The sequence below is a fragment of the Zootoca vivipara genome, chromosome 11, assembly GCF_963506605.1.
Source record: "Zootoca vivipara chromosome 11, rZooViv1.1, whole genome shotgun sequence".
NCBI lineage: Eukaryota > Metazoa > Chordata > Lepidosauria > Squamata > Lacertidae > Zootoca > Zootoca vivipara.
In genome coordinates, this window is record NC_083286.1 from 27,472,058 (window position 1) to 27,497,162 (window position 25,105).

Here is a 25,105-nt window from a genome sequence, read left to right on the forward strand (position 1 = left end):
TTGACTGGTCATCATAAATTGCTTGATGTGGTTGATGCTCTTAATCATGGGTAGGCAAACTAAGGCCCGGGGGCCAGATCCAGCCCATTCGCTTTCTAAATCCAGCCCACGGACTGTCCAGGATTCGGTGTGTTTTTACATGAGTAGAATGTGTGCTTTTATTTAAAATGTATCTCTGGCTTCAGGCCAGAGGTGCAGTCCCGGTGATGCGGGGCGCCAGGGTGCTGGGCCGGCAGGGGGGGGCGCTGCACGGCGAAGCCGCGCTGCACACTGCGAGGGCAGGGGCGCCGGCGCAATCTCTGCGCCTCAGCACCAGGGCGGCCGACCTGCTTGAGACGGCCCTGTCTGGGTTATTTGTGGGGCATAGGAATTCATTCATTTCCCCCCCCCCCAATAGTCCATCCCCCACAAGGTCTGAGGGACAGTGAACTGGCCCCCTGCTGAAAAAGTTAGCTGACTTAATACTGGTTTTATCTGGTGATGTCTTTAGGTATTTATGATTATGTGTATTTTATTGTTTGTTTAAATTGTAATGGCTATACTTTAAATTTCATTTGTTTCACTAGAGGTGGTTGATGAATTCATTCTTTTAAGTTTGGGATAAATTATATATATTTTGCAAAATAAAAGCATCAACTGCAATTGTAATGTTGCATATTTAAAACAATTATTATTTGCCATTAAAATTCATAATGTGCACACTAACCTGTGATGGAGTTTGAATCAATATTGCCGTTTGGAAGATGTGATTCCTGGACAGCTTTGCTAAATATTGATTTAATTGTCATTTGTTTAAGGTATGAAACAAATTGCATGCCTTACTGATATTGTTAATCTGGCCCCTTTGAACTGCTGAATCTATGGGTTCATGTAATACATGGCATTACATTACAAAAATATTGAAATTATTGTGGAATACAATTGTCTCGTGTACTGGATTTGCTGGATTGCAGCAAGATCCATCAGGGGTTTTTTCCCCAACCATTTTACCATCAATATTAGATCAGGGGCATAGCCTTACCACTTCTTCCCTCTCTCTCCCTTTCAATTTATGCCAACATGTTTAACGTGGTAAAATTGAGCTTGTGACTATTGGCTCTTTGGCAATGTATTTTGAATGGGAAGAGTTTCCTTGATGGAAATTCACTGTGTTGTCCGAAATATGAATGTACATGGAAATTGGCATTAATACATTGTTATATTATGTTGGATAATTATAACACTTAACTTGGCAACATAGAGTTCAATGAGATTTACTCTCTAGTAAGTATTAATTTAAATGTTTGTAGAATTGGAGCCTAAATTAAATTAACGGCAACGTGAATGGTGAAATTAGTTGTTTTCAAAGGGCATTAAAAATGGTACTTACTAATGTTTTATTTCCCCCCCAGCACAACCATATTTCATTACTCCAAAATTAAACCCAAACCTTGCTCTCTGCATTGTACAATACATAGATTTGATATCAAGACTAGGCCCCGTTTCCTTAGTTTTCTAGCTGTCCAAATAATTTTTGATCTGTTGATCAGCATTTGACACTGTTAAACTTATGTATGTCTTGTTCCACTGCAGAATTAGTGAGTAAACATGCAGTAAACATTGCTTTCATAGTTACAGTGTGAATTCAAGTTACCGTACATAGAATGTGAAGATAATTTTAAGTTGCAAAATATTCATAATATTCTTAAATGGTCTTTTCCCAGGTAAAAGTGATCCATTTTGTGTAGTTGAGTTGAACAATGATAGACTGCTGACCCATACGGTGTACAAGAATCTTAATCCTGAATGGAACAAGATCTTCACATTGTAAGTCTTAATGTGTCACTTTTGAATTTTACTTGTATACCTGGCTAATCATTTCAAAGCTATCAGGATAAAGCTAAATTGCTTTGATTTCTAAATTGCTTTGATTTCTTTCATTGGAATGAACAGAAGTAGATAATTTCTCTCTTTGATTTTGCCTTCTGAGTGATGATATTCCAAATGTCAATATACTTTGAAGGTACTATAGTATACTGCTGTGCAGTACTAGGCTGAAACTTTTTAATGTTCGTTCCAATAATTTTTAGAATTTATTGGGCAGTTTTACCCATATTCCTGACTACCCATACTGCTGCTGCTGAGTTGATGCTGAGGAAGATGTCCAATATAACCCCATGCACGTTATTTCAGCTTTAAATGTGAGTAAGCAAACTCACTAATATTGGACTCAGAATAATGCTGATTTTCTTTCAAAATGATCCTCTCTTGCATTTAGAAGTGTAGGGCAGAGTCTGAGAATCCTGAACATTTGTTGACCCTCATATAGTATCTTGAATGCTAGACCTGTTGGCTCCTTCATTATATTGATATTATTCCTCTGAATTAATTTTAGAGGGGAGGGGAGGAGAGGAACTATAGATGTAAAACGTTAGAGTGGATAAAGTGGCAGTCAAGTATGGAAATATTATTGGAACTTTTATATATTGTTTGCCTTGGTGCATTTATCCTGGAGGTGTGAATTTGGTTTATTAACTTTGAAAGGTGAGCAGGATGAAATTCTCATTGTCTCTATTAAACCAGTGGTTTGTTGTTGGGGGGGGGGGGGGGATGAAGGCCTGTCGTGATTATAGGCGAAAGCCATTGCTCAGTAGTACAGCATGTGAAACCCTGCCTGGTGACAGAGGGTTGGGCTACACAGTCTGCTGAACAGCAGATTGTTGGCACACAACCCTTAAGCTCTGTTACTATGATTATTCATTCACCTAATGAATGAGAGCTGGATATAGGAAAGAATATTAAGAGGCTTATTCTTCTGAAAGATCTTATTTCCCCCCTCTTATTAATTATGCTCATTCCTTTGCTTTTTGTAATGTTCTGCTCCCCGAAGTCTGTTGGATTGAAGATGATATTTTAGAGTAAAAGCCCTAATCAAAGGAGTTTCCTCTACCATCAGGGCACTGTGCTAGATGAGTTGCTTTACAACTTTAGAATTCTGTGAAACTTCTATTTATGAAACACTCTTTGTGACGGAAAACTACTTCAGTACTTAATAGTTTCTCAGTGGCAATATTTTGCAACTTTTAAAAATTAAAGAATCTTTTTCTATGGCTGCTCCAATTGCAGTACAACACAAAGAGAAAGTAAATCTGTTTCAGGTTTGTTTGTTTCTGCTGCTTCACTATCCACTAAATGTTCCCAGCTGGAAGCTTTAGTCTTATGTGTGTTCAGGCAGTCGCCTTCTACATTTTTGGTTTTATAAGAACCAAGTTAATACTTACTATGTAGCCTGTAAAATCTATTTAACCCCCCCCCTTTCTTTGTGAGATTGAAGAAACACAACAATAAGCTATCAATTTAATTGTTATCATTATTGTTGTTTGTTTGTTTGTTCTTCACCTTAAGGTCCCAGGGTGGGGTATAACATTAAAACAGAATACTAAAAACTGTCTAAAACACCTTACAATAAAAAATAAGGTGATTCAAAAATAAACACCTCAGGTGTTCAATTCCAGGGTGAAGAGGTGTGTATTAAGGGGTGTGTCCCCATTCAGTATTCTGTGTATTTGCGAAACATGTTGCATTCATTGCTAATTTTGTTTATATGCAAAAGTTGCACCGATCAACCCCCATTATTTCATTATACAACATCTCAGTTAACTATTGCAAATTATCTTGAATGCAGACATCATGAGTCACACATCTTTAATCTTTAATTTTTGCCCCACTCCTTATTTGTATATATTTTTCAAAGTTGATTATGCCACATTCCTCTCCGTATTACCTGGATATGAAGTGCTAATTATTTTTCCAAAGTAAATATCTGTAGTTCCTATATTTATAAAAGTATACATGGCGCTTGTTTAGACATAAGGGCCAAGCTATAGTTTAGCATGACTGAGCAGGCTCTTGGGAAGGAGATTCCATGCAACTGCTTTGTTGTTCCTCTGGTCCTGGTGGTGTAAGCTAAGTCATTGTTTGACTTAGGCATCCAAATTTGGGGTCATGTCTTCTCTAGACCAAACTGTGGTCAGACTAATGTAGGTGGCTTCTAGACAAACCATGATCTTGGAACTAAAGCTTTTTCTTGGGGTTTGTCTGGAGAAGAAGCGTAGCCGCAAGAGGTCTGGAAGAGCCTTGCATCAGGCACAATCTCCTCATTCACAGTAAGCCATAGTTTGGCTCAGTAGTGCATGCCAACTAACTCATAATTAAACCATATTTAAAGGTTGAAAGACTGAACCTTACAAATCTTGCGCATTTCATCCCTCCTCTGGCACAGCCATACAGGGTTTAGGAGAATTTATTTCCATCTTAGGTTAACTGTGGCTTGCAATGTTTTCTGAATTTGGACAAGCTGTGGTCGAGCTTAGCTATAGTTAGTGAAAACAAACCAGCTTCTCGTATTTAGGAAAATGACTTTTTTTAAAAAAACAACAACAACTAATCATAAACCTTTTTTTTTTTTACTAATCATACTAACCACAGTTTGGGGGTTCAGATAACTTGCCCAAGTGCAACATGCTAAACAACCAAAGGGAAGGGGGACATGTGTGAACCTGGTAGCAGGCTAGACCTAACATTCTTTTCCTACTAAACCATGATTTACGTTTATATCTGAATGCAGCCTAGCTGGCATACAATTTAATACCAGAAAGTTGAAACTCTGTAGCAGTTTAAGGAATGAAGAAAGTGAGAAGTCTGGAAACCTCTTAATGGCTTCAAAATCTGGTGGCGACAATTTGATTTGGGTTTTTTGGGGGGGGGGGTCTATATGAAACCCACCAAGGATCTGGTCATGTCCATTTTAAATTTCAAGTGCTTTTTGATTGCAATCTTACTTTTCTAACTGCAAACGTATCACTTATTCAGTACACTAAATCAGGGTAAGTATTAATGAAAGGCTTTCTTGTGCTTCTTGTAGGTTGTGTAATGCATGCCGAGGCATGAAATGATTGGTATCAGGCCTAAGTTGCATTCCTGGACTTTTCTATTTCAATTCATGCCCTCTTTTTAACTCCCTTTTTCTAGTTTACACTTCTAAAAATTCACACAGTTTTTCATTTTCCTCTAACTTGTTAATGCATTTGCCTTCATAATGACTCATTTAGGTGACTTTCCTACCTCTGTTCTGCCCTATCCCTTTCATAGCAATATTAAGGATATCCACTCAGTTCTTGAAGTGACAGTTTATGACGAAGACCGAGATCGGAGTGCTGACTTCCTGGGCAAAGTGTCTATACCATTGTTGTCTGTAAGTTTATTGTTATTATTTGGTTAATGCAGTGCTCTGTATATTTTTATGCTCGTGAAAAAAAAATCAGGGCTGTCTGTCATTTTTCAACCAAGGTCTGTAATAAGAACACTAAAAAATTTAACATACTCAATTCACGGCCATGTTGAATCCCATGATAGTTAATTTTTCCTGACAGACTTGGTCCTGGTAATGAACAGGTACTTGTCAGAATTGCCACAGTTGTTTTGGGTTCTCTGTCAGTTTCAGCAGCTGGGGGTCAAAGGTCACTGAGGGAGTGTATTCAGTGGAGACTGCGAGACAGACGGCTGTCATGTCCTTTTCCCGCAGATTCAAAATGGTGAACAGAAAGCCTACGTCTTGAAAAACAAGCAGCTGACAGGGCCAACAAAGGGGGTCATCTATCTTGAAATAGATGTGATTTTTAATGCTGTAAGTCTTAACTTTGCCTTTTTTGTACTGCTAAAGAGTTCAGTTTCATGAAAGCTTTTGTTCCTGATTTGTAGAGAATTTCTGTCATTCCTCATTTTCTCTAAACCTTGATGTATGCTGCAGAAAGCTCTTCTGCCACTGGATGAGACACCCACTTTGCTACTATTGCTGCTAATGTATACACAAGCATAAGTTTCTGTGCCTCACATTTCTGGATTATAGTCTTGGCCCCATGACTTTGAAATGCTATAGTGATGATTCTATGTATATTTGTGCAGTTTTCAGTCCGTAAACAATATATTTTGATCTATAGGTGAAAGCCAGCTTCCGAACGTTAATGCCCAAAGAACAGAAGTATATTGAAGAAGAAAACAGAATTTCTAAACAGGTAAAGAGTTGGAAACTATTATTTATTCCCAATAGACAGAATATCAAGTGAAACCTTATAACTGTATTTTGTCAAGCATTGATAGCTAAGAGAATAGCACTTCTCATTTATATTGAAAAACTTATCTGGAGATATCAAAGAAAATTTGCACAAATGCGGATTTTTAAGTCTTCTAAATCCCTTTCTGCCAGATTTAGTTATTTGTAAAATGTGTGCATTATAACTCTAATTAAAGTTGTCAGTCTGCCCCCATGTATCAGGTTATAGCACAGGTGGCTGTAAACTTAGTCTAGCATAAATTTTGGTGACCAACTTTGACCTGGAGGAACTCCCATATTGTTTTGGATTATGGTATGTATCAGCCTTTTGTTCTCTTAGTTCTCCTTTTAAGGTGCTTATTAAAAACTTAACTCAGGCAAATATATAAAATCCCTTTGATTCTGCAACATGATTGACAAGATTCTTCTTTTTTCATGTATGTTTACTAACTAATTGCTGCAATATTTACCAGCAGTAACTGTTTTCAAAAGTGCAATCCTACTGAATGCTTTCAACTTAAATGATTTTTAAAATCTTGCAGCCATGATGTTCATGTTTCCTCTGGAGGATAAGAATGTTGATCACTGGAGAGTCAAACACTAAACAACTCTTCTTTGTAAAATCTTATTTGTGTGCTGTTCAGTGTTTTATAATTATTGCATGAAATCATCAGTACAGAGATTTTATAAGCACCAATATAACACTTCCATTATCAGAAAGTAAGCAGGCATGACTTGCGGTGGGGGGGGGGGTTTACAATACCTATTCTTCCAGATGTATAGGTGCTGCTCAGAAATGGCTAGACTCATATGCAGAAAAATAGTAGCAAGGAACTTATGACTATTACTAATCAAAGAATATCATCAAACCTTGGTTTGTAGTATAAGAATCTCATTAGAGCAAGTTCTTTTCTTAAATATCAGAGATCTTGAATTAGTGAACCTAATACTGTAAAATGTAAGTTTCGTAAAAGTTAGTGAGTTTGTCTCCAAATGAACTTCATGGTACTCAGCTATTCGTTTCAAAGCATAATTCCTTAAAAATCTACTTGTTCATCCTTTTCATGAAACATATTGTAGTTTCATTGCTTACATGGGGGAAGTTACTTCAATTTCCTCAGAGATAATTACTCAGAACTGCATACATGGTTTCTCAGCAGTCACCTCTTTAGTATCAAAAATTGATTTGGCCAACTCCAGTGCAAAAAAATAAAATAATCTAGGTTGATATATTAAAACTCTGGATCTCAGTTCTTAGAGCGTGCTTAAAGATTGGGAAGGAAACATTAGTAGGTACAATTGTACTGTCATTTTAATTATTTTCATGCTGTACAGCAGAACAGTGCAAGCCTACAACTACTGATAATACTGATAAATATCTAGATAATGAGTTTTCACCTTTACTGCAATACAAAATATTTTCTGTACAGAACAGTATTTTCAGTTGAAATGTGTTGTGAGCAGTTTTCATAGCTAAAATGCACAAATTGAGCTGACACAGTCTACGTTTCTTTCCTCCAGCTTCTTCTAAGGAACTTCATGCGGATGAAGCGTTGTGTCATGGTTCTTGTAAATGCCGCCTATTATATAAACAGTTGCTTTGACTGGGATTCACCACCAAGGAGTCTTGCTGCTTTTGTGGTATGATATTAACCTTAATATTAATATTTGTTGTTGTTTAGTCGTGTCCAACTCTTCGTGACCCCATGGACCAGAGCACGCCAGGCACTCCTGTCTTCCACTGCCTCCCGCAATTTGGTCAGACTCATGTTGGTGGCTTCAAGAACACTGTCCAACCATCTCATCCTCTTGTCATCCCCTTCTCCTTGTGCCCTCAATCTTTCCCAGCATCAGGGTCTTTTCCAGGCAGTCTTCTCTTCTCATGAGGTGGCCAAAGTATTGTGTATACAAAAAATAAATAAATGTAATGGTCTCATCAACAGGACATATATGAAAAATCACAGTCAATACCTAATAATCAATCCGTAGTTTAAAGCCAATATTAGAACACCCAGGGCTTCCTAGAATTGGCTTTCTTCTACAATCAGTGACCTCTAATACCCTAACCATAAAACTCCAGGAAGTTAATGCCAGTAGATTCTTCTTTCTAATTTCCAGTGGTAAAAGAAACTTCAATGTGCTTGAATTCATCATGGCATCATAGCCATGCTCCCAATGATAATCTATAAATGTAGGCAGGTGTGTTGATCCTAAATAAGCTCTGTGTAGGCATACTTGCATACACATATACATGCAAACAGCAGCTGCATTTAACATATTAGGGTCATCTGAGAGTCAAATAATAGTGAGATGGCAAATTGTGGTGTAGCTGTTTCATTGTAGAGACGGGTTAGATTTCTCATCAGCCATGGAATCCACTGGATGACATTCATCTAGTCACTATAAGACCCTAGCTGGCCCTGCAAGGTTATTGTGAGGTTAAATGTTATGACCCACAACTATGTAAATCCCCCTGAGCTCAGTGGGGGAAAGTAAGGTACAAATATGAATAACTTTAAAGCACCATGTAGCACACATACTTCCATTTTACATGCTGGCAGGAGTAATTTTCAACTGATTAATAACAAAGTATAGAAAAACCATGTTAGTTTCTAACATGGGGTAAGGAACCTGTGACCCTTACAGATGTTGTCAAACTTCAGCTTCCATCAACCCCAGCCAGTATGGCCAGTGGCTGGGAATGATGAGAGTTGGATACCAGTAACATCTGGAAGACCACGTGTTCCCCATCCCTGTTCTATTAATAGTATGTATTCCAAAATAGCAGAGGAAAGGCAATTACCAGGTAAATTGACTAAATAAAGCATATCTGATATTACAGCCATCCCAAGTTAACAACACTGGCAAATGTGGTTGCTGCAGATGGATGATGCCATTACCACTTGTTTCACAGTAGGAACAAAGTTCAACTACTCTGCAGTCATGTCCCATGTCAACATTGAGGACCTATAATATGCCATTCTTTGGTTATGAGATTCTAAACCTAAGCCTTTCATACCTGCCAGCCTTAGACGAAATATCTGACTGTGAGAGAAATGGATCCTCAGTTGTTTGTGTTATACATGTCCACCAGATCTACCTCCATCCCAAAAAACTTCCCGCCCAGTATTTTCTATGTGTCAATTTAATTCAATTTTCTTCTAGATGTCTTAACGTAGACTTAACTTAGACGTTTTTCTTCTATGTCTTATTTTCCTTGCCATGACACCAAATAGGAGCATTTTGAGGAACAAAGGCAGAGGCCCCCAAAGCTAGCAACTTGTTTACGTTAGTCATCTTGGGTGAATGGGAAATTTAATAAATAGACAACTGATAATTTTAAGATCTGAGATTTGTGATAAGAGACATTCCAGAAACCTTGATAAAAGGTTATGCCTGTATACATAAGTTTCAGAAACAGTTGCGTAATAACTTTACTCAAAATGCTGCTGCTTTTGTGTGTTTGCTTCCTGCATTAGCTCTGGGAGGTGCTTGTGACATAATGGAATAATGTTCCTTTTTGCCTGATGTAGGGAAGAACTCGTATAGAGCATCCTCTCCCTTGTAGTCTCCTGAGCTGGAGTAACAAAGGATGTGACCATATGGATTCTGTAACATTACTTCTTTAGACAATACAAGATGTAGTTTAATAACGGAACCAATATGTTGATATAGGAACAAACTTTATTCTGCAGGATATACCCGTCATGGCAATACTTTATTATTTCAACTTGTATGCTACTTTCCCACATAAATGTGCCCAAGCAGTACATATGATTAGAATACTAGGGGCTGGAGAATCAGGTTCAGCATCAGCACACCACATGGTCAGGCAAATGCCCACCACCACTGATACCTATGCACTGATACCAGGTGGGTCCTTTAGCTGCTTGGCATTGAGAAGAATTCCAAGTGATTGCAGTGAGGAAGTGTCATTTTAATCTTTCCCTAATGACTTTGAATACAGCATTGTTCCAGAGTGGTGCTGCATTGAGGGTGCTGGGAAGAATTAAAGTGATAGCTGCTCTTGCATGCTGTAGCAGCCTGGAGCGCCTGTTAGCCCCAAATAGCAAGGGATCCCTCCCTCTTCATTTAGGATCCCTCCCTCTTCATTGATCAGCACAGAGATGAGTGCCAAGCAGTTGAATCTCTCCCCACTGTCTTTGATGTTGTAGAAAACTGGGTTTAGGTAGGATTGAATTCTCTTTAAGAAAAGCAACCCACTTTGAAATCTGTACAATGCCCCCAAAAGTGCCCTACTAGATGAGAGCACAGTCATGTCCTCCAGCATCTTGCTTCAAACAGTGGGCAGGCTGATGCCCATGCGATGCCCAAAGGCAGGAAGTCGAGGCGACTGCCACCTCCCTCTTGTTTTCCATAGGACAAGGTCTGAGGTGACCTTGGCCAGAGTGCCCTCACCGAGCCCCCCAAATGGCCCTGTCTTGGGGGGACTTACCAAGCAATGGGGGTTATGAATAGTGGTGCAAGCAGTGGCTTGAGAAAGCTACCGTTCTTGAGAAAACTAGTCAAAACAAAACTACTATGAAAGAAAATTAAATTGTATTTACCCCCGCTCCTCAGAGACATCCATCGATCCTAAATATTTTTATGGTTTATACATGCCCTTTAGAGTCTTATTCAAGATCTACTGTAGGATCATCTTTGTGCCTCAGGTGTAATGAACATGAATGAGTAAACGACCTGTTCTTTCTTAGATGCTGCCCGTCCTTTTACAGGCACTGTTGCTTCAGAACTGACAAGCTAAAGTCCATCGTTGCAATGGACTATATTTTTAATCTTCAATAAAGTCTCTTCTGATCCCTGTTCCTGCCCTGCCTCTTTTGAACCTATTAAGTAATCTGCTGTAATGTCACAGCGTGGCATTGGAGATATCACAGCCCATCTGTCTTCCACAGCCTCTGATGTCATATGTGGGTTGCCAGTGTTGGTCTAGGCAGAAGTGCTGAGAGGGTCTTGTGAAAGACTCATAAGCTGACAGGCAGCTTAAAAAATTAAACACTTTCATCTTTGCATGCCATGGCCTTTAGAACCTCTTTACACCTTGTTGAGTGGTTTCAAAGCCTTTTAATAGAGGCAGATAACAGATGGCAGCTTATACCCTAGAGTTTTGACCAAGATTGTAAACCAGAACTCAACAACCTACAGTGTTGTCAGAAAACCGCAACATGTACATTTTATTATTGTTATTGTTGCAGTTCTGCATACAGTTCCACATTGTGTGTCCCTGTGTCTGAATCTTAGGCGGGTTGATTAGCTCCAGGAATGTAACCTAAGGGTACAGTTCTGAAAACAAAAGGAGCACATCTGAGTTAAGGAGACATTGGATTTAAATAGTACCTTTATCATAACATAGTATATGAGATTTTAATGTTGTAGCACTTTTGGGGGGAGATGCTGAAAACCTCCGGATTTCCTATTTTAATATCCCTATTGCCTACTCTATGTTTTATTTGGGTGAAATCCAGCATAGTGCATGCAACAGGGCTTCTTCTGTTCCTGACTGTTGCCCTGCCCTCTGGATCAGATTTTGAAGGTGGGCAGGGGTCTGCATCAGAGCGGAGAGGAAATAGTCCTGCTGCCTGCAGTTGGGCACAACTGGAGATCACCCTTTGTTTTTAATACTTGGAGAAGACAATAAGTAAAAGCAACTTGAATATTTCATTCATGAGCTGTTCTATCAAATGCATTGCAGTGTTTTAATTAATCAGGTTGCATTACTTCTACGTAATTTTAGCAATAAATGATTATTACAGAAATACTTTATGCAGTCTTCTCACCTGCGGAAATAGTAAGGTTTTGAACAACCTAATGAAGATATTGAAATGCTTTCTAAATTGGGTTTCATTTTCTCCAGTCTCTTGATTCATGCACCTGTGGATGTGGGCAAATGCAGGGAGATATAGGGCAGGAGATGAGGGGCCGCATGCAACCTCTTTCACTGTCACTTCTTACTTTAATGAGCCAAAAAAATAATTGGACAACTAAGCTATCAGTAAAAGGACACACTTCAACATGAGTCAGTGAATTATTTTGCAGGACAAACTTTAATCTTTATATATGATTGTGGATAATTTGTGGTACCATTTATCCAGCTTGAATTGTTTTAGCCTTTCCAGTTGTTATACAGTAAGTACTGTTATGTTAACATTAACATTTGATATTTTACACATTTAATTCCTGTACTGTTGTGTGTGGTCTTCGGGGAAATGTGCTCTGGTGCTACAAGAGAGAGACAAAGTATTGATCAGCTAACATTTCAGCTACATTTATGTATGGCGCAAAATTAATGAAAATGCCAGACAAAAATGTCAGAGTGCACAAAAAGGTAAGATTTGAATTTTGGTAGTTTAATGAAAAGTTTAAGATGAATGTTATCACATGTCTGTTAGCCTACAGTGTGCAGTTCGTAACACAATAGCCAAAGGGGGAAGCACACATTTTACTTGGGGAGCACTGAACATGAATCTAGAAGGAAATTTAGAAGGAAATATCCAGTCCTGAAAATTGGTGGCTTTATCACCATAGCTAAAAATTATTTTAAAATTCTAAAAGTTACTTTAGAAACGTTAAATTTAAGAGAGCATGTTTAGCTGCTGTGTCAAAGCCATTGTGAGGCAGATGCTCTCCTATTAACAGTTGAGAGATAAGGAAGCAGTTGGTGGGAAGTAGTGGGGGCTGCAGTGGTGAAAGAAAGGAATTGGGCAGGGTATCTCTCTGGAAAGCCTATAGGAGCCAGGTGTGCATGGACAGCTTTATGGGCTGACTTCTTTGGGATTTCCAAGAGCGACTGTTCTGACGCAACGGCAGTGGTCGTTCTCTTGTCTTCTGGGCTGTGAGCAAAAGTGACATGCTATATGATAGCCCTTCCTTCAGTTATAGAAAGACGCAACATGAGTATAGCTTTGGGCTGCATAATCTGACAGAAGATCATTCCTCTTGCCGGAATCTAAAGGGTTGCATGTACTGTTTCACACTTTCACCATTGCCCTTTCCACCACCATGTGTTAGCTGAAAAGCTTATGAGAGTCAGAGGCTCCTCCTGTGCAAGAAAGGGGGAGATATTAGAAGGGGCTTGGTAATGCACACACCTATGTTCACATAGAAATGCTTTATGCTCTCAGACAGGAGGGCTCCTTGGAGCACAGGCTTTAAGCTGAAGAAAATGGCTCGCCATCAGTGATGTTTTTCTAGAAAAAGGGGTGCCGAAACTCACCATGAACACCTCCCTTGTTTTCTTATAACAGCAATGGTGCCTACCTGAGAGGTGCCGGAACGGAGTTCCGGTGAATTCCTGCTGAAAAAAGTCCTGCTTGCCATACTGATTTTATCTTGATCAGTATTTAAATGCCCTATTGCCCCCAGTTCTGATAGACGTTTTCTTAGGGATAACAGAAACAAAATGTGCAAGAATCCTGCAGTTTGCTTCATGGTGCAAGCGAAGTGCACAGAAGTTCTTTTTCCTTCAGTAAATTGTGTGCCAGTGACCAAACATGGATGGTAAATGAACAGATTCATGCACAAATAAAGCAGTATTTAATGGCAGGATTTGTAGAGGTATTCCCAACAACTTTGGCATGCTTGCCTAGTGGTATATTTGACTTTAGGCAGTAGAATTCCGTGCCATTTCACAAATTGCATCTGCAGATAGGGAGGGACGAAAGAAGAAAGGGGGAAAGTGATTATATTTCATTCCTGAAAAAAACTATTTAAATACATCTTTGTTCTGCACCATAGATTTTGCTGGTACAGAATCAAACATTCCCCCCCCCCCCGATCTAAACCCTTGTTAGCCTTGCAGAGAGGGGAAAGAAAAACCTCTTTCCCCCCCCCCAAAGTGGGCTAACACTAGATAAAGGAGGCAATTTAGACCAGGGAAATACGTGATTTCATACAGTTTAAACAATGATCAGTAATAATTTATAAAGTAGGATAAATGGGAGATGTGGCGTATTTTATTTGATTAAAGAGTATTCAATAATGGAAGTAGACAACCAGCAAGGAAACAGTTTTGAAACGTGTCATGTAAGGAAATACTTTTGCATATAGAATGTGTAAAGCTATTTCCTGTGTAATTACAGCACTTTAATCTGCAGTTGATCATACATATAGTGATTGTACAATAAAAGATCCCATCCAACAATAAGCATGCTTAATAGCTAAATATTCCAACCGAATGCAAAACAGTAAGATAGAGGAATATATATTTAATATGAAACCCCTGCTTTGTTTAGGAATAGGAAGCAGTCAACTTTTTTTTATAAAAGGGATATCAAGTGTGCAGCCAAGGAAGAGCTTACTTATCCTTCAGTTTTTCAAAATGTTCCCCCCTGTAGTGCATCAGATCAGTTTCCTTATATATGAAGGAAAGAATTACCTTGACTCTCAGCTCAGGACATCTACCACAGGTAAACATGAGTGTTGAAAGCCCCCCTTCTTCTGTTTCCAAGTCTTTCTGTGTCCCTTTTCAGGCTCAGCTACTTGTTGCCCTAGGCCAATACTGCTTTGCTGACCCGGTCTTCTTTGATGTCCCTCACTAACAGTGTCGCTTTCCCCATTTGTTTTCACATTTCCAAGGGCTGCTTTTGTATTGACTCTTCGGTCAGCAGGTGCAATACCAATTGACAACAATTCTTCATTAAAAACAGAGTGCAATCTAGGCTGTATGTTTGCCTAGATTCCTTAATTAAAGATTTAAATAAGTAGCCGGCGAAAGTTTTAGAGAAGGCTCCAGGACAGGCAATATTCTTTTGCTCATGAAAACTGGATGTGTACAATTCTCAGTGTTAAATTAGGCATTAGAGCTAGGTTATCATTGAGATCTTGTTATTCAAAGCAGGCACCCAACTTTCTTGAAAAGCCAGAGGAGCTGGATGTTGTTGGACAGCAATTTGAAATAAATCTCCTTCCAGAAGAGAGTAATCTAATTTACAGTGTGAGAAGCTGGATGATTTGAGTTTTGTTTTTGTTTTTGTTTTTTTTCGGGGGGGGGGGGTTGCCTGAAATGGAGATTTCTTTCACAAGTATTTTTCACATGTAGAATTGGTGGGAAATGCTGCTTCATGTAAAAAAATGGATGTTTTCAGAACTGAAGGTCTGAAGTTTATAATCATTAATGCATTTGAAGGAGAGTACATATAATACTCTACAAAGCAGAATGTTGATCGAATTCATAATGCATTTTTTTTAAAAAAACAAACCCTAACAGTCATTAGCTCAGAAAAAGTGAACTTTCTGTTAAAGGGCAATGCAAAATTGGAATACAGTGAAACTGCAATTAATGTCTACCTCACAGTAGCCTTTATTGCTTTCCAGAACTATATTGTCAACATGATTAGGCATGTCTGTATTCATATTATAATGGATCACCTTCCTTAACTAGAAATAAGTCATTAATGGGCCAATTCAAGTTTTCTCTGCCTCATTAAAAAGATAAAGCTAAAAAAAACCACCACCCCTTTTTGACTAATCTTGTATCAGTTAAATCCTGCATATTTCTTACTTACAACATAAATATTCCCCCATATGGAAGAAACATGTAGAATCCATTCTAGGATGTATTTGACTTCCTAGTAAAATGCAACATTTGATAAAGATCCAAAGTATTCATTTTGGCCTACAAGGAAAATCCAAAAATCCATAATGGCATTGCCATACTCTGTGTTTTGGATTGTTTGAGAAATTTGCTTTGAACAGCTTTTTGTGTTTCCCCATGTAAACATAGCAAGTAAGTAAATGCTGTTTGTGTGTGTGTGTGTGTGTGTGTGTGTGTGTGCGTGCATGCACAACCATTGGATCAGTTTCAGCCCCCTCCTTCTAATTTTTCTTCCATAAGAATCCGTATGTCACGTCAATAAGTAATGCATATTACTCTGCTATAAGATTGTCACCGACTTTTCTCTGTTAATGAAAGCAGTGTGTGTGGGCAGTATCTCTCTCCCTCTCTCTTCTCTGCCTGTTTATAATGGGCGGGGTGGGGGAAGAGAGTCTTCTCTTTCATTCTGTGTAGTGTTTAATCCCAGTGATTCTCTCCACATCATCTCTGCCAGGGTGGTTTAGCTAGCTAGCAACATTTCATTAGCTTCATTTCCTTCCCACTTTCCCTGCCATAACGCTGTGCAACTCCCAACCCTTCACTCTTTCCTTCTCTGCATTCTTCCACTTGTTGTGCATAAGATCAAGGCAAAACTTGCACACTGGAGTGCTTTCAGAGCTATGATGGGATAGTAAAATCTGTTGCTTCCCCCCCCCCCAAAAAAAAAATACAGGAATTGGTAGGAAGCTTGTGTGCCTACTCCAACCAAATTGGCAAGCGTACAATGCCTCTAATTTAAAACAAAGCCTATTAGAGGTACAAATAATTATTATTTAAACTCCCTTGGTAACTTGTGAATTATTGGAATTCTTGATGAAACAGTCTGCAAGATTTTGTATTGATTGAAAGAAGCTCTAATGCAAAAAACAACTGGTATCTGAAGAAGTGTGCATGCACACGAAAGCTCATACCAAAATAAAAACTTAGTTGGTCTTCAAGGTGCTACTGAAGGAATTTTTTTATTTTGCAAAAAACAACAACCCACTATATGCTTAAGATGACTGCGGATTTGAGAAGTAGTCAGGAGTACCTGCCTCCCTCATGTCGTACCATTAGCATAGAAAACATGAATTAATAAAAAAAGTCACAATGTTACATCATGATAACAATTAACAGTGTGTGAGGACTCATTAACAGTACTCTTAGCACTCAACTTTTAAGTAAATTGTCACATTTCTAACCATGAATTTATAACACTTCAAAGATTTAGTTTCAACCCAAAAATTAATTTGGCTAGCTAAATGCTAACACTTTTTTGTGGCTGATAGCAATTAAGCATTTTAGATGCATTGTATAGTATTCAAACCTGTTTATTTTCAAAGCTTAGAAAGAACTGTGAAACTAATAACAACTGAGTTATGCGAACGTTGTTCTTTATGTGTCCTAATGCTACAGTCGTTGTTAACTGTATATCATCTTACTATCAGCCTTTATAAAATGTATCCATTTCAGCGATGGATCATTTGAGCATGCCTGTGCAATTCACAATTGAAAACTCTGGCAGCCCTATCTAGTACTACCAAAATGCTATCAATGAACTGGATGGAGTTACCTACCACAGGAACAATTACCCGATCAGGGTCAAATACCCTTCCACCTTTCTACCTGAACACCTGCAAATTGAGCTGTGTCTCATTCAGAATTTTAAGAACAGAGCCATTGTCAGGGAGGTAGTTTGTTTCTGGGGGAAAATTATGCCAGTTCTCTTTTAAATGAAAGACAAGTCTGTTGTTACTTAAGGGATATTAGGCTTCACTGCATTTTTGAGGAAAACAAATTTGCTGTAACTTTATCTGTAATGTAGTACTGAATAGGTGCAAATAGGCTCTACATTGTATGTAGCAGAGCGGGGGAAATAAGGGTTTGTTAAAACATTAAAAGGGATTTGTAACCATTATATTTCTAAGGAACTGCTTTATCAGAGTCTGGGTTATAGGGGAAATGTTTTAGTTACAGCCTTAACATTAAATGCTCGCCTTGTATTTTACTCAAATGTAGTCTAAAAGAAGCAGGATTTTGTCTGTTCTGCTCACATTGTGAAACCACAAATTTCCTGAAAGTAAACAGGCTGATAATCTTCCATTTAGCGTTTTTAGCTAGCCAAGGATTACAACACACACTAAACCAAATTAATCATTCCCAAAACTGAGCATTGATTTGTTTTGTGCTATGATGTTAGTTTATTCATTCATGTTAGTTTATTTCATTTTTTATTTTTTTAAAGTACAACTTTTAAGTGAAGTTAAAATGCATCAGCACATTAATTTCCCATTCACTCAGAGAAATATTTGAAGCTAAATATTTTCCTTAGTGTTTCACTGGGTTATTTTACTTGGCTCATTCAAAATGCCTTCTGTATCGAATATTAACAATACATCTTGACTTCACCATAGCAGTTTATTCTTATAGAAAACGGGACAAAACAAATAGTATAGAGAATACTTTGTCCTCATGAAAAGTGTGTTGCTGAGTTGTCTATCTTAGTTTCTTTTTTTTTAAAAGGTTGAATGTGAAGTGAAACTACTAAATTTATTGAGAGATATTTGTGAATGGAGTCTATCTTATATATTTCAGGAAGCAGCCCTGAGAGTCAGAGGAAGGGCAGGTGAACAGTTGTACCTGCTAAACCCAAGGGTCAATTAATTAAACACAGCAATTTTTCGCCATAGTTTTCAGGATCATGCATGCAGAATATATGTAAACCAAGATTCATGTGAAATTGCTGGTTATGAAATACAGATAATAGAGATTTGTACACTTCAAAAGACTGAACCTGCACTTCTGTGTGCACTTACTTGGGAGTAAGCCTGTTGAAGTTGGTGGGACTTGCTTCTAAGTAAACATGATTACCTAGGAACAACCTGTAACAGTGTGCACATTTACTTAAAAAACAAATCTCACTGAGTATTTGAGTATTTACTTCTGGGTTAGAAGTTTATTTTAGGACCAATCTGTAACCTTATGAAAAATTTCTTGGAAGTAAATTCCACTAAAAGTTAGAGCTGCAAGTAAATGGGACTTGGCAGTAAAAGTGCAACCCAGAGCCCTTATAATAAGTGGGATTTCAGTATACTGAGAATAAAAGTGTTGGTTGCCTGAACGGAATCCTGCCACATCTTCTTTGCCCTTTTCTGTCAGTAGCAAGATGCAAAAAGCGCTTCCTGACTGACAGAATGGATCCGTATTTACCATGATGTTGAAGCTGTCTGTATTGAGATCTAGAAATAAAAGTTCTCCTTTAAAATGGCATTATATATGTTTCTGTTGTAAAAGTTAGAAAGTATAATTTAATTGCCATACCGCTAAAAACCATTTTATGTCCAGGATGGATGAGGCACAATTTTAGTGAGATTTAAAGTACAAAGCAGCATAGGCAAACCAGATTAAAGAATGATTTATTATATTTGGGTTTTCACTTTTATTCACCTTTAAGACATCTGTTTTAAAAGAAAGTTTAAAAATAATCTTGATAACCAGAACAAATGATAAAAATGAGACATCGAATTCACAAAGGCTTTATAACTTTATGACAAGTAATTCATCTTTTGGGGTTAGTATAGCATTCTGCACCAGCATATGACTCATAATTGACAATCTCAGTTGTGTATTTGTTCTTTTATGGATTTTAAAGACTGAATAATGCCAAAGATCAGAAATCTTCCGAAAAACAAGAAACATTGTTAAAAGTTTTCAAAGGGTAGTGATGCTTCTTTTTAAGCAGAGAGAAATTTTGTGGGAAGACAGAGTTGTCATCTGAAACATGGAGCTTCTGAGAACTAATGTAGAATTTCAGCAGAGTTTATAAGCACACTGAAGTAATCTCTAAAAATATTTAATTGGCCAAGAATTGATGTTCACATGTGAAATCCAGTTTTGAGGCTGATTTTTCTTCTTAGTATTTCAGTGGGCACAGTTCTCCTGTGTAATTTAAGGATCTGTGTTGATCATTTTAAGACTAGCCCTATTCATTTTAAAATCTGTTAAAATACTTTTTTTTGTTTGTATTTTTGCATTTTGTATTTTCCTTAAAAAACAATAATTATAAATTGTAAATTTCAATACAGTTGAATTGGTTTTTTCTAATACAGTCCTCTTAAAAGCCCATAATATTGCCTCCCATCAAACATTTTCACTGTGATTACAGAAAAATAAAAATGGCACTTTAAAAAAGTCAGTCCAATAAAGATGTTTTTGCAAAGTAGGCATAATGCATTTTTTTAAATTAAATATTAAGTAAAAATGCATTTTTCAGTTTTGAATTGCAACCATTTCATTATAGTGAATAAATTTATTTATTTATTTATTTAAAAGTTTGCTCTTTAAATATTTCCAAAGCATTTTTAAAAATTGTAATTTGATTATTAGGTCAAAAATCTGCAGATTTCCATCCTGATTTTTTAAAAGCTGAATAGAATAAATTTACAGCAATATTAAGTGAATGTTTAAAAACAAATTTATTCAGCAGTGTTTGCATTTAGATGGTACTCTTTCTTGGTTTTAGACTCTTAAATGAGATTAGTGGAATTGAACTGTTACTGTAAAATCTGTATGCATACAATACTTCAGGCTGCAGTAGTCTTAAAACAAATATTAAACCTATTGATAGTTCTTTTGAATTATTTTAAAAAGAGTTTGTTTAATCAGTAATATGTATTGACATAGTTAATTTGCATGTTTAATAGAATAAGAAATGTGAAGTGAAAATGTTGAATTAAGCTCACAGCTGTTTTTCAGAGAAAAGCCATCTCATACAGATGTTGAAAACTAACGAAGTGGGTAAATTCTTTGGGTGATATTCAGCTAAGTCATATTCAGAGTAGACCCCATTGAACTCTGAGCATGAAGGACAATGGATATCACCCGTTGATTTTAATGGGCTTACTCTTGAGTATGACTCTCATTGGATACCACTCTTCATCATTTGCACAAAAAGCCTCCAACACATATAGATTCTGTCCACCATTTAATAAAATTCATGTTCTTCCAATTATTATATGTAGTTTGGAAATATTTTTAAGATGCTTCTGTGTCCATTAATGACAAAATGGACTGATTCTGTACAACACATTAATTGTCTTTCTGAAACAGGTGTAGCTGATGCCCTGATTATGCTTAAACTAGTCTAGGAAATAGTATTTAGAAGTCAGCCCGATTGAAAGGCTCCTTTTGTAGTTGCAGGAATGCTGAGATATTCGTAGAGTTCTTCTGCATATAAGGGATTTTCCCATTCACTTTCCTGTTAAGAGGAGTTCTAGCCAGGCATCTCTACTACATCCCCTCTCCTTGCTGGAATTTCAATGTAGGAGCATTAGATCATGATCAGTAAGCACCACTGGCGGAAGAGAATCAGTGTCTTCCCCGACCCCCAATTTTTAAGCTTGCCTATATCTTTGTTGTAGAATGTTAGCTTGCCTTGTTTCCTTGAGTTCACTAACTGTACTTTTAGAAAATTCCAAATAAGAGAAACTCATAAAAGGAAATGTGTGTTAATATTGGGGGGGGGGCAGGGCGGGGAGAGAACAGGTCAAATGTTGGGATGGGAAGCTAGACAAAAAAGGAAAAGGAAAATAAGGCCATTTTAAAAACTGTGCATAATAAGTAAAAAAACAAACAAAAACCTTTTATACATCTGCTATGTCGATATTTTAATATGGGGTGTTGTGGTGATTTTTTAAAATTTCTGTCTTGTCTGTTGAACAAAATAACCATTAAATGTTGTTCTTCGTTTGAGCCTGTAGGTAGCACTATTGCCTCACAAAAGCAATGATCTTTCAAAGAGGCTCGGCGTGTTTTATTTATTTATTTAATCTTGGTAGCCTAAATCCTAGCTAGCAGTACATTTGCATAATTTCCAGACTTTCATGATGATCTGTGCTATTACAACAAGTGGCCTAAATATTGTCTTGGCCTTGGTGGGTCTCTCTTTCAAAGATGTTGTGTTCTGTTCTTTCCCTCTGTGATCTGATGGAGCCTCAGCTCAGCACCAAAGCCCAGTATGCTATTTGAAATCCCGAAAGTTACAGTGATAAGCTATCTGAAAAGAAAATTCTTTTTTAATGCATTGCTTTTCAGATACAAATGCATCTGTGGGGTTCTCTCTTAACGTTCTGCATTCCATTTTCTTCTTTATACAAAACACTATTCAGCACTTGCTTTATTTTCAACTCACTAATGAGGTAAATGAAGTCTCAATCTCTTAATCTTGCTTTTCTTTTCATCTCCGGACACGGCCACCTACAGTATTTCCATTAACTTGTGTGAGAACTGGATTGGTTCATATGAGAGTGGCATATAGCAGTAGTAAGCGGTCCCTGCACGGTGCTTACACCATTTATTAACTAGTACTCTGAAGTTAGCAGCATGTGTGAATAACAGTTGCTGTTTTGAGAGTTCCTTGGTAAATGCTGTGAATAACCTCTATAGGGTAAAAACAACATAATTCAAAGCTTGCACATTCGTAATTCTCCCAGAAGGGATGCATTGTCTTAAAATTTCCCACAATGGTTAGTAAACAGTACACCAGCTACTAAAGTGCATCTTTGTCCAAGGTTCACATGGCTTTACCAGTGGCACTTTGAATCATCAAAATAGCCTTTTTTTTTTACTAGAGGGATTGTTCTGCCCCTTAATATGTACTTTCTTTTAGATCCATTATACCCATAATCAGTATATGCTACCAAAGGAGATTTAGTTATTATTCTAACTAGCAATCATAGCTTCCCTGAATGAAAATTTGGAGCTTTATTCTATTTTATTAACAACAAAGCAGAGAAAAATACTGTTTTGAAGTTATCATAGATTTGTTATATCTTGTCTCTAAGGAAGATGGCCTTTAACGATTACAATAGTTTCCTTTTATTCATTTGTTTTTTTGGTTAACATAAGGCAGCTGTGAGTGTAAAATTCATTGAAATTCACTAAGTGGGATTCAAAAAAAAACTTACAAAGACCTATTAATGTGCATCTTTATTATTCCTTTGTCAGTGTGCTGCACCATGGGAGACTTGAGAAGGGAACACTACAGCCTTCTATGAACAAGCTGTTTTCTAATCATATTATCTGTGCATTTGTGCGTATACTAGAACATGCAAAGTCAAATGCAGGTGGGAGGGAGCTAACCTTTGACTCACTGTAGCAGCAAAAATATTTCAGGCTATCAGCATGGGAGTTTTCAGCTTTTCATTGTCTCAATAGAATAGAAGGTATCTTTATCTTGAAGGCGAAGAGCACAAATAGATCCCCTGTGTATGCTGTACCACTGTTTGTACGGATTCTTATAAAATGTGAACCTTGCAATTTGAAAAATTAGTGAGGGAATTCAAGCATAAAAGAAACCGAGAAAAAGTATTATGCTATCTTATCTGAGTGAATGCAATAAGGTTAACAACGAGAGCCTCTCTTTCCTTTTTTTGGGGGGGGGGGGTATATGTGATAGGTTCTCCTTTCTTTTTTTCTTCTCCCCCCACTGCCTCCGCCCCAATTTTCACTGTCACTAGCGAAGTTAGAACAACTGGTGTTCACAAAAATGTTCATAGCTTTATTAGTCAGAGAAGGGAGGCCATTTCCATTGTAGAGGGCCCCAAAGGAATGAATAAGGGCTGTTGAATGCCTGGGCTCCATTGAACAAGAACACAAACTGATGTAAAGGAATCTTCTATCTATACATAATGAAATCTTCACAGTGTTTTCTTTCTTTTTTTCTTGTGGAAAGCGCCCAATACAATATGCTATAGCAATAATGATTTTTTGGTGTGTATGTCTACAAAGTTATAAAGTTTTTTATTTAAATGTGAAATAGCTAAGCCAACTAGGTGTCTTAATTTTGAAAATAAGTAAATCAAAAACTGCCCTTGCCTAGTAATTTGGCAAAACGAAAAGAAATGGGGAGGGGGGAGTCTGTTGGTAACCATAAATGCTGCTAGGATTCAAAGAGTTACCAATCACTTTTGCCAGCTCAGTAAGCTTTGCTGCTCTCTTCTTCTGCCTGCAGCATATATGCACTGGGTGGCAGTCCAGAAGAGGCTCCAACTTTTCAGGTGATGCAGGAGGGCTTCAGTACGAAGGTAGTGCTCAGAGGCCCCTGGCTCAATTGTGCTTTGTAGAAAATGTAGAATTGGATGTAATTTAAGCAGTGGCAAAACACAGGTGATACTATGATCCTATATTATTTAGCTGAAATAGCGGTCTTGTAGCCCTTTAAACATTAACAAATTGTGGTAAGCTTTCATGGTCTGGAATCCACTTCATCAGATGCATGGAGTGTTATCTTCAACTGGCAGGTGTATATACGTACGTGTGTTGAGAAAGGAAAATTGTAAATAGTAGGGTCAAATGGTAATGAAATGCAAAAATGCAACAGTCTGTGTACTTCGACCCTACTGTTTACATGCCATGCATCTGATGAAGTGGACTTGACACCACTAAAATTTATGCCATAATAAATGTGTTTAGTCCTGAAGGTGCTGCAAAACTCTTCATTGGTTTTGCTGCAAAAGATTTGCACGGCTACCCTTCTGGAAGCATTTACATGGTGTGGCTGAAGGTGTTGTAGATGTGGTGGTGGTGGTAGTTGTTGCTGTTATCTTCACCAAGTTGTCCAGGGCTGGCCTTAGGAAAGTAGTCAAATGTAAAATGTAGAGTACTTGTGTTGCCACCCTCCGGACCTCTCAAGGAGGAGGCACACAAAGAAGGGTCTCGGAAGATGATCTCAGGGTCCAGGTAGGTTCATATGGAAAGAGGTGGCCATTGAGGTATTGCGGTCCTGAGCTGTTTAAGGCTTTATAGGTCAAAACCAGCACTTTAAATTGGGCCCAGAAACTCATTGGTAGCCAGTGCAGTCGGACCAGGATTGGTGTGATATGCAAAAACGGTCTTGCTCTGGTGAGCAACCTGGCTGCTGAATTCTGCACTAGCTGAAGTTTCCAAACCGTCTTCAGAGACAGCCTTACATAGAATGCATGCATAGAATGAGATTACCAGAGCATAGACAACAGTAGTTAGGGTATTCTTTTCCAGATAGGGGCATACCCGGGCCACCAGCCGAAGCTGATGGAAGGCAGTCTGGGCCACTGAGGCCACTTGAGCCTCGAGCAACAGCAAAGGATCCAGGAGTACCCCCAAGCTACGAACCTGCTCTTTCAGAGGAAGTGTAACCCCATCAAGAGCAGGCGATCTCCCACCCATCCGGTCTAGGGAACCACCCTCTAACAGTGCCTCAGTCTCCATTACTGAGGCAAGACACTGGTCCGGCACTTCCACTACCTCACCTGCAGATATAAAGGAAAAATAGAGCTGAGTGTCATCAGCATATTGCTGACAATGTACTCCAAAACCTCCAGATAACTGGAGCGGTTTTGTGTAGATGTTAAACAACATAGGGGATAGGATTGAACCCTGCAGAA

General features: G+C 38.0%; 1 protein-coding gene across 6 annotated transcripts in view; it reads left to right on the forward strand.

Annotated features, from left to right (window-relative positions):
- Nucleotides 1-25,105, forward strand: part of MCTP1 (multiple C2 and transmembrane domain containing 1) — a 174,594-nt gene that overhangs the window by 90,592 nt on the left and 58,897 nt on the right. For all 6 annotated transcript variants that reach the window (XM_060280199.1, XM_060280195.1, XM_060280198.1 and 3 more), the window contains 5 exons: nucleotides 1,704-1,806; nucleotides 5,131-5,233; nucleotides 5,564-5,665; nucleotides 5,979-6,053; nucleotides 7,613-7,732. In XM_060280199.1, the coding sequence (XP_060136182.1) occupies nucleotides 1,704-1,806; nucleotides 5,131-5,233; nucleotides 5,564-5,665; nucleotides 5,979-6,053; nucleotides 7,613-7,732 (503 nt within the window). The remainder of the gene's footprint in view (nucleotides 1-1,703; nucleotides 1,807-5,130; nucleotides 5,234-5,563; nucleotides 5,666-5,978; nucleotides 6,054-7,612; nucleotides 7,733-25,105) is intronic.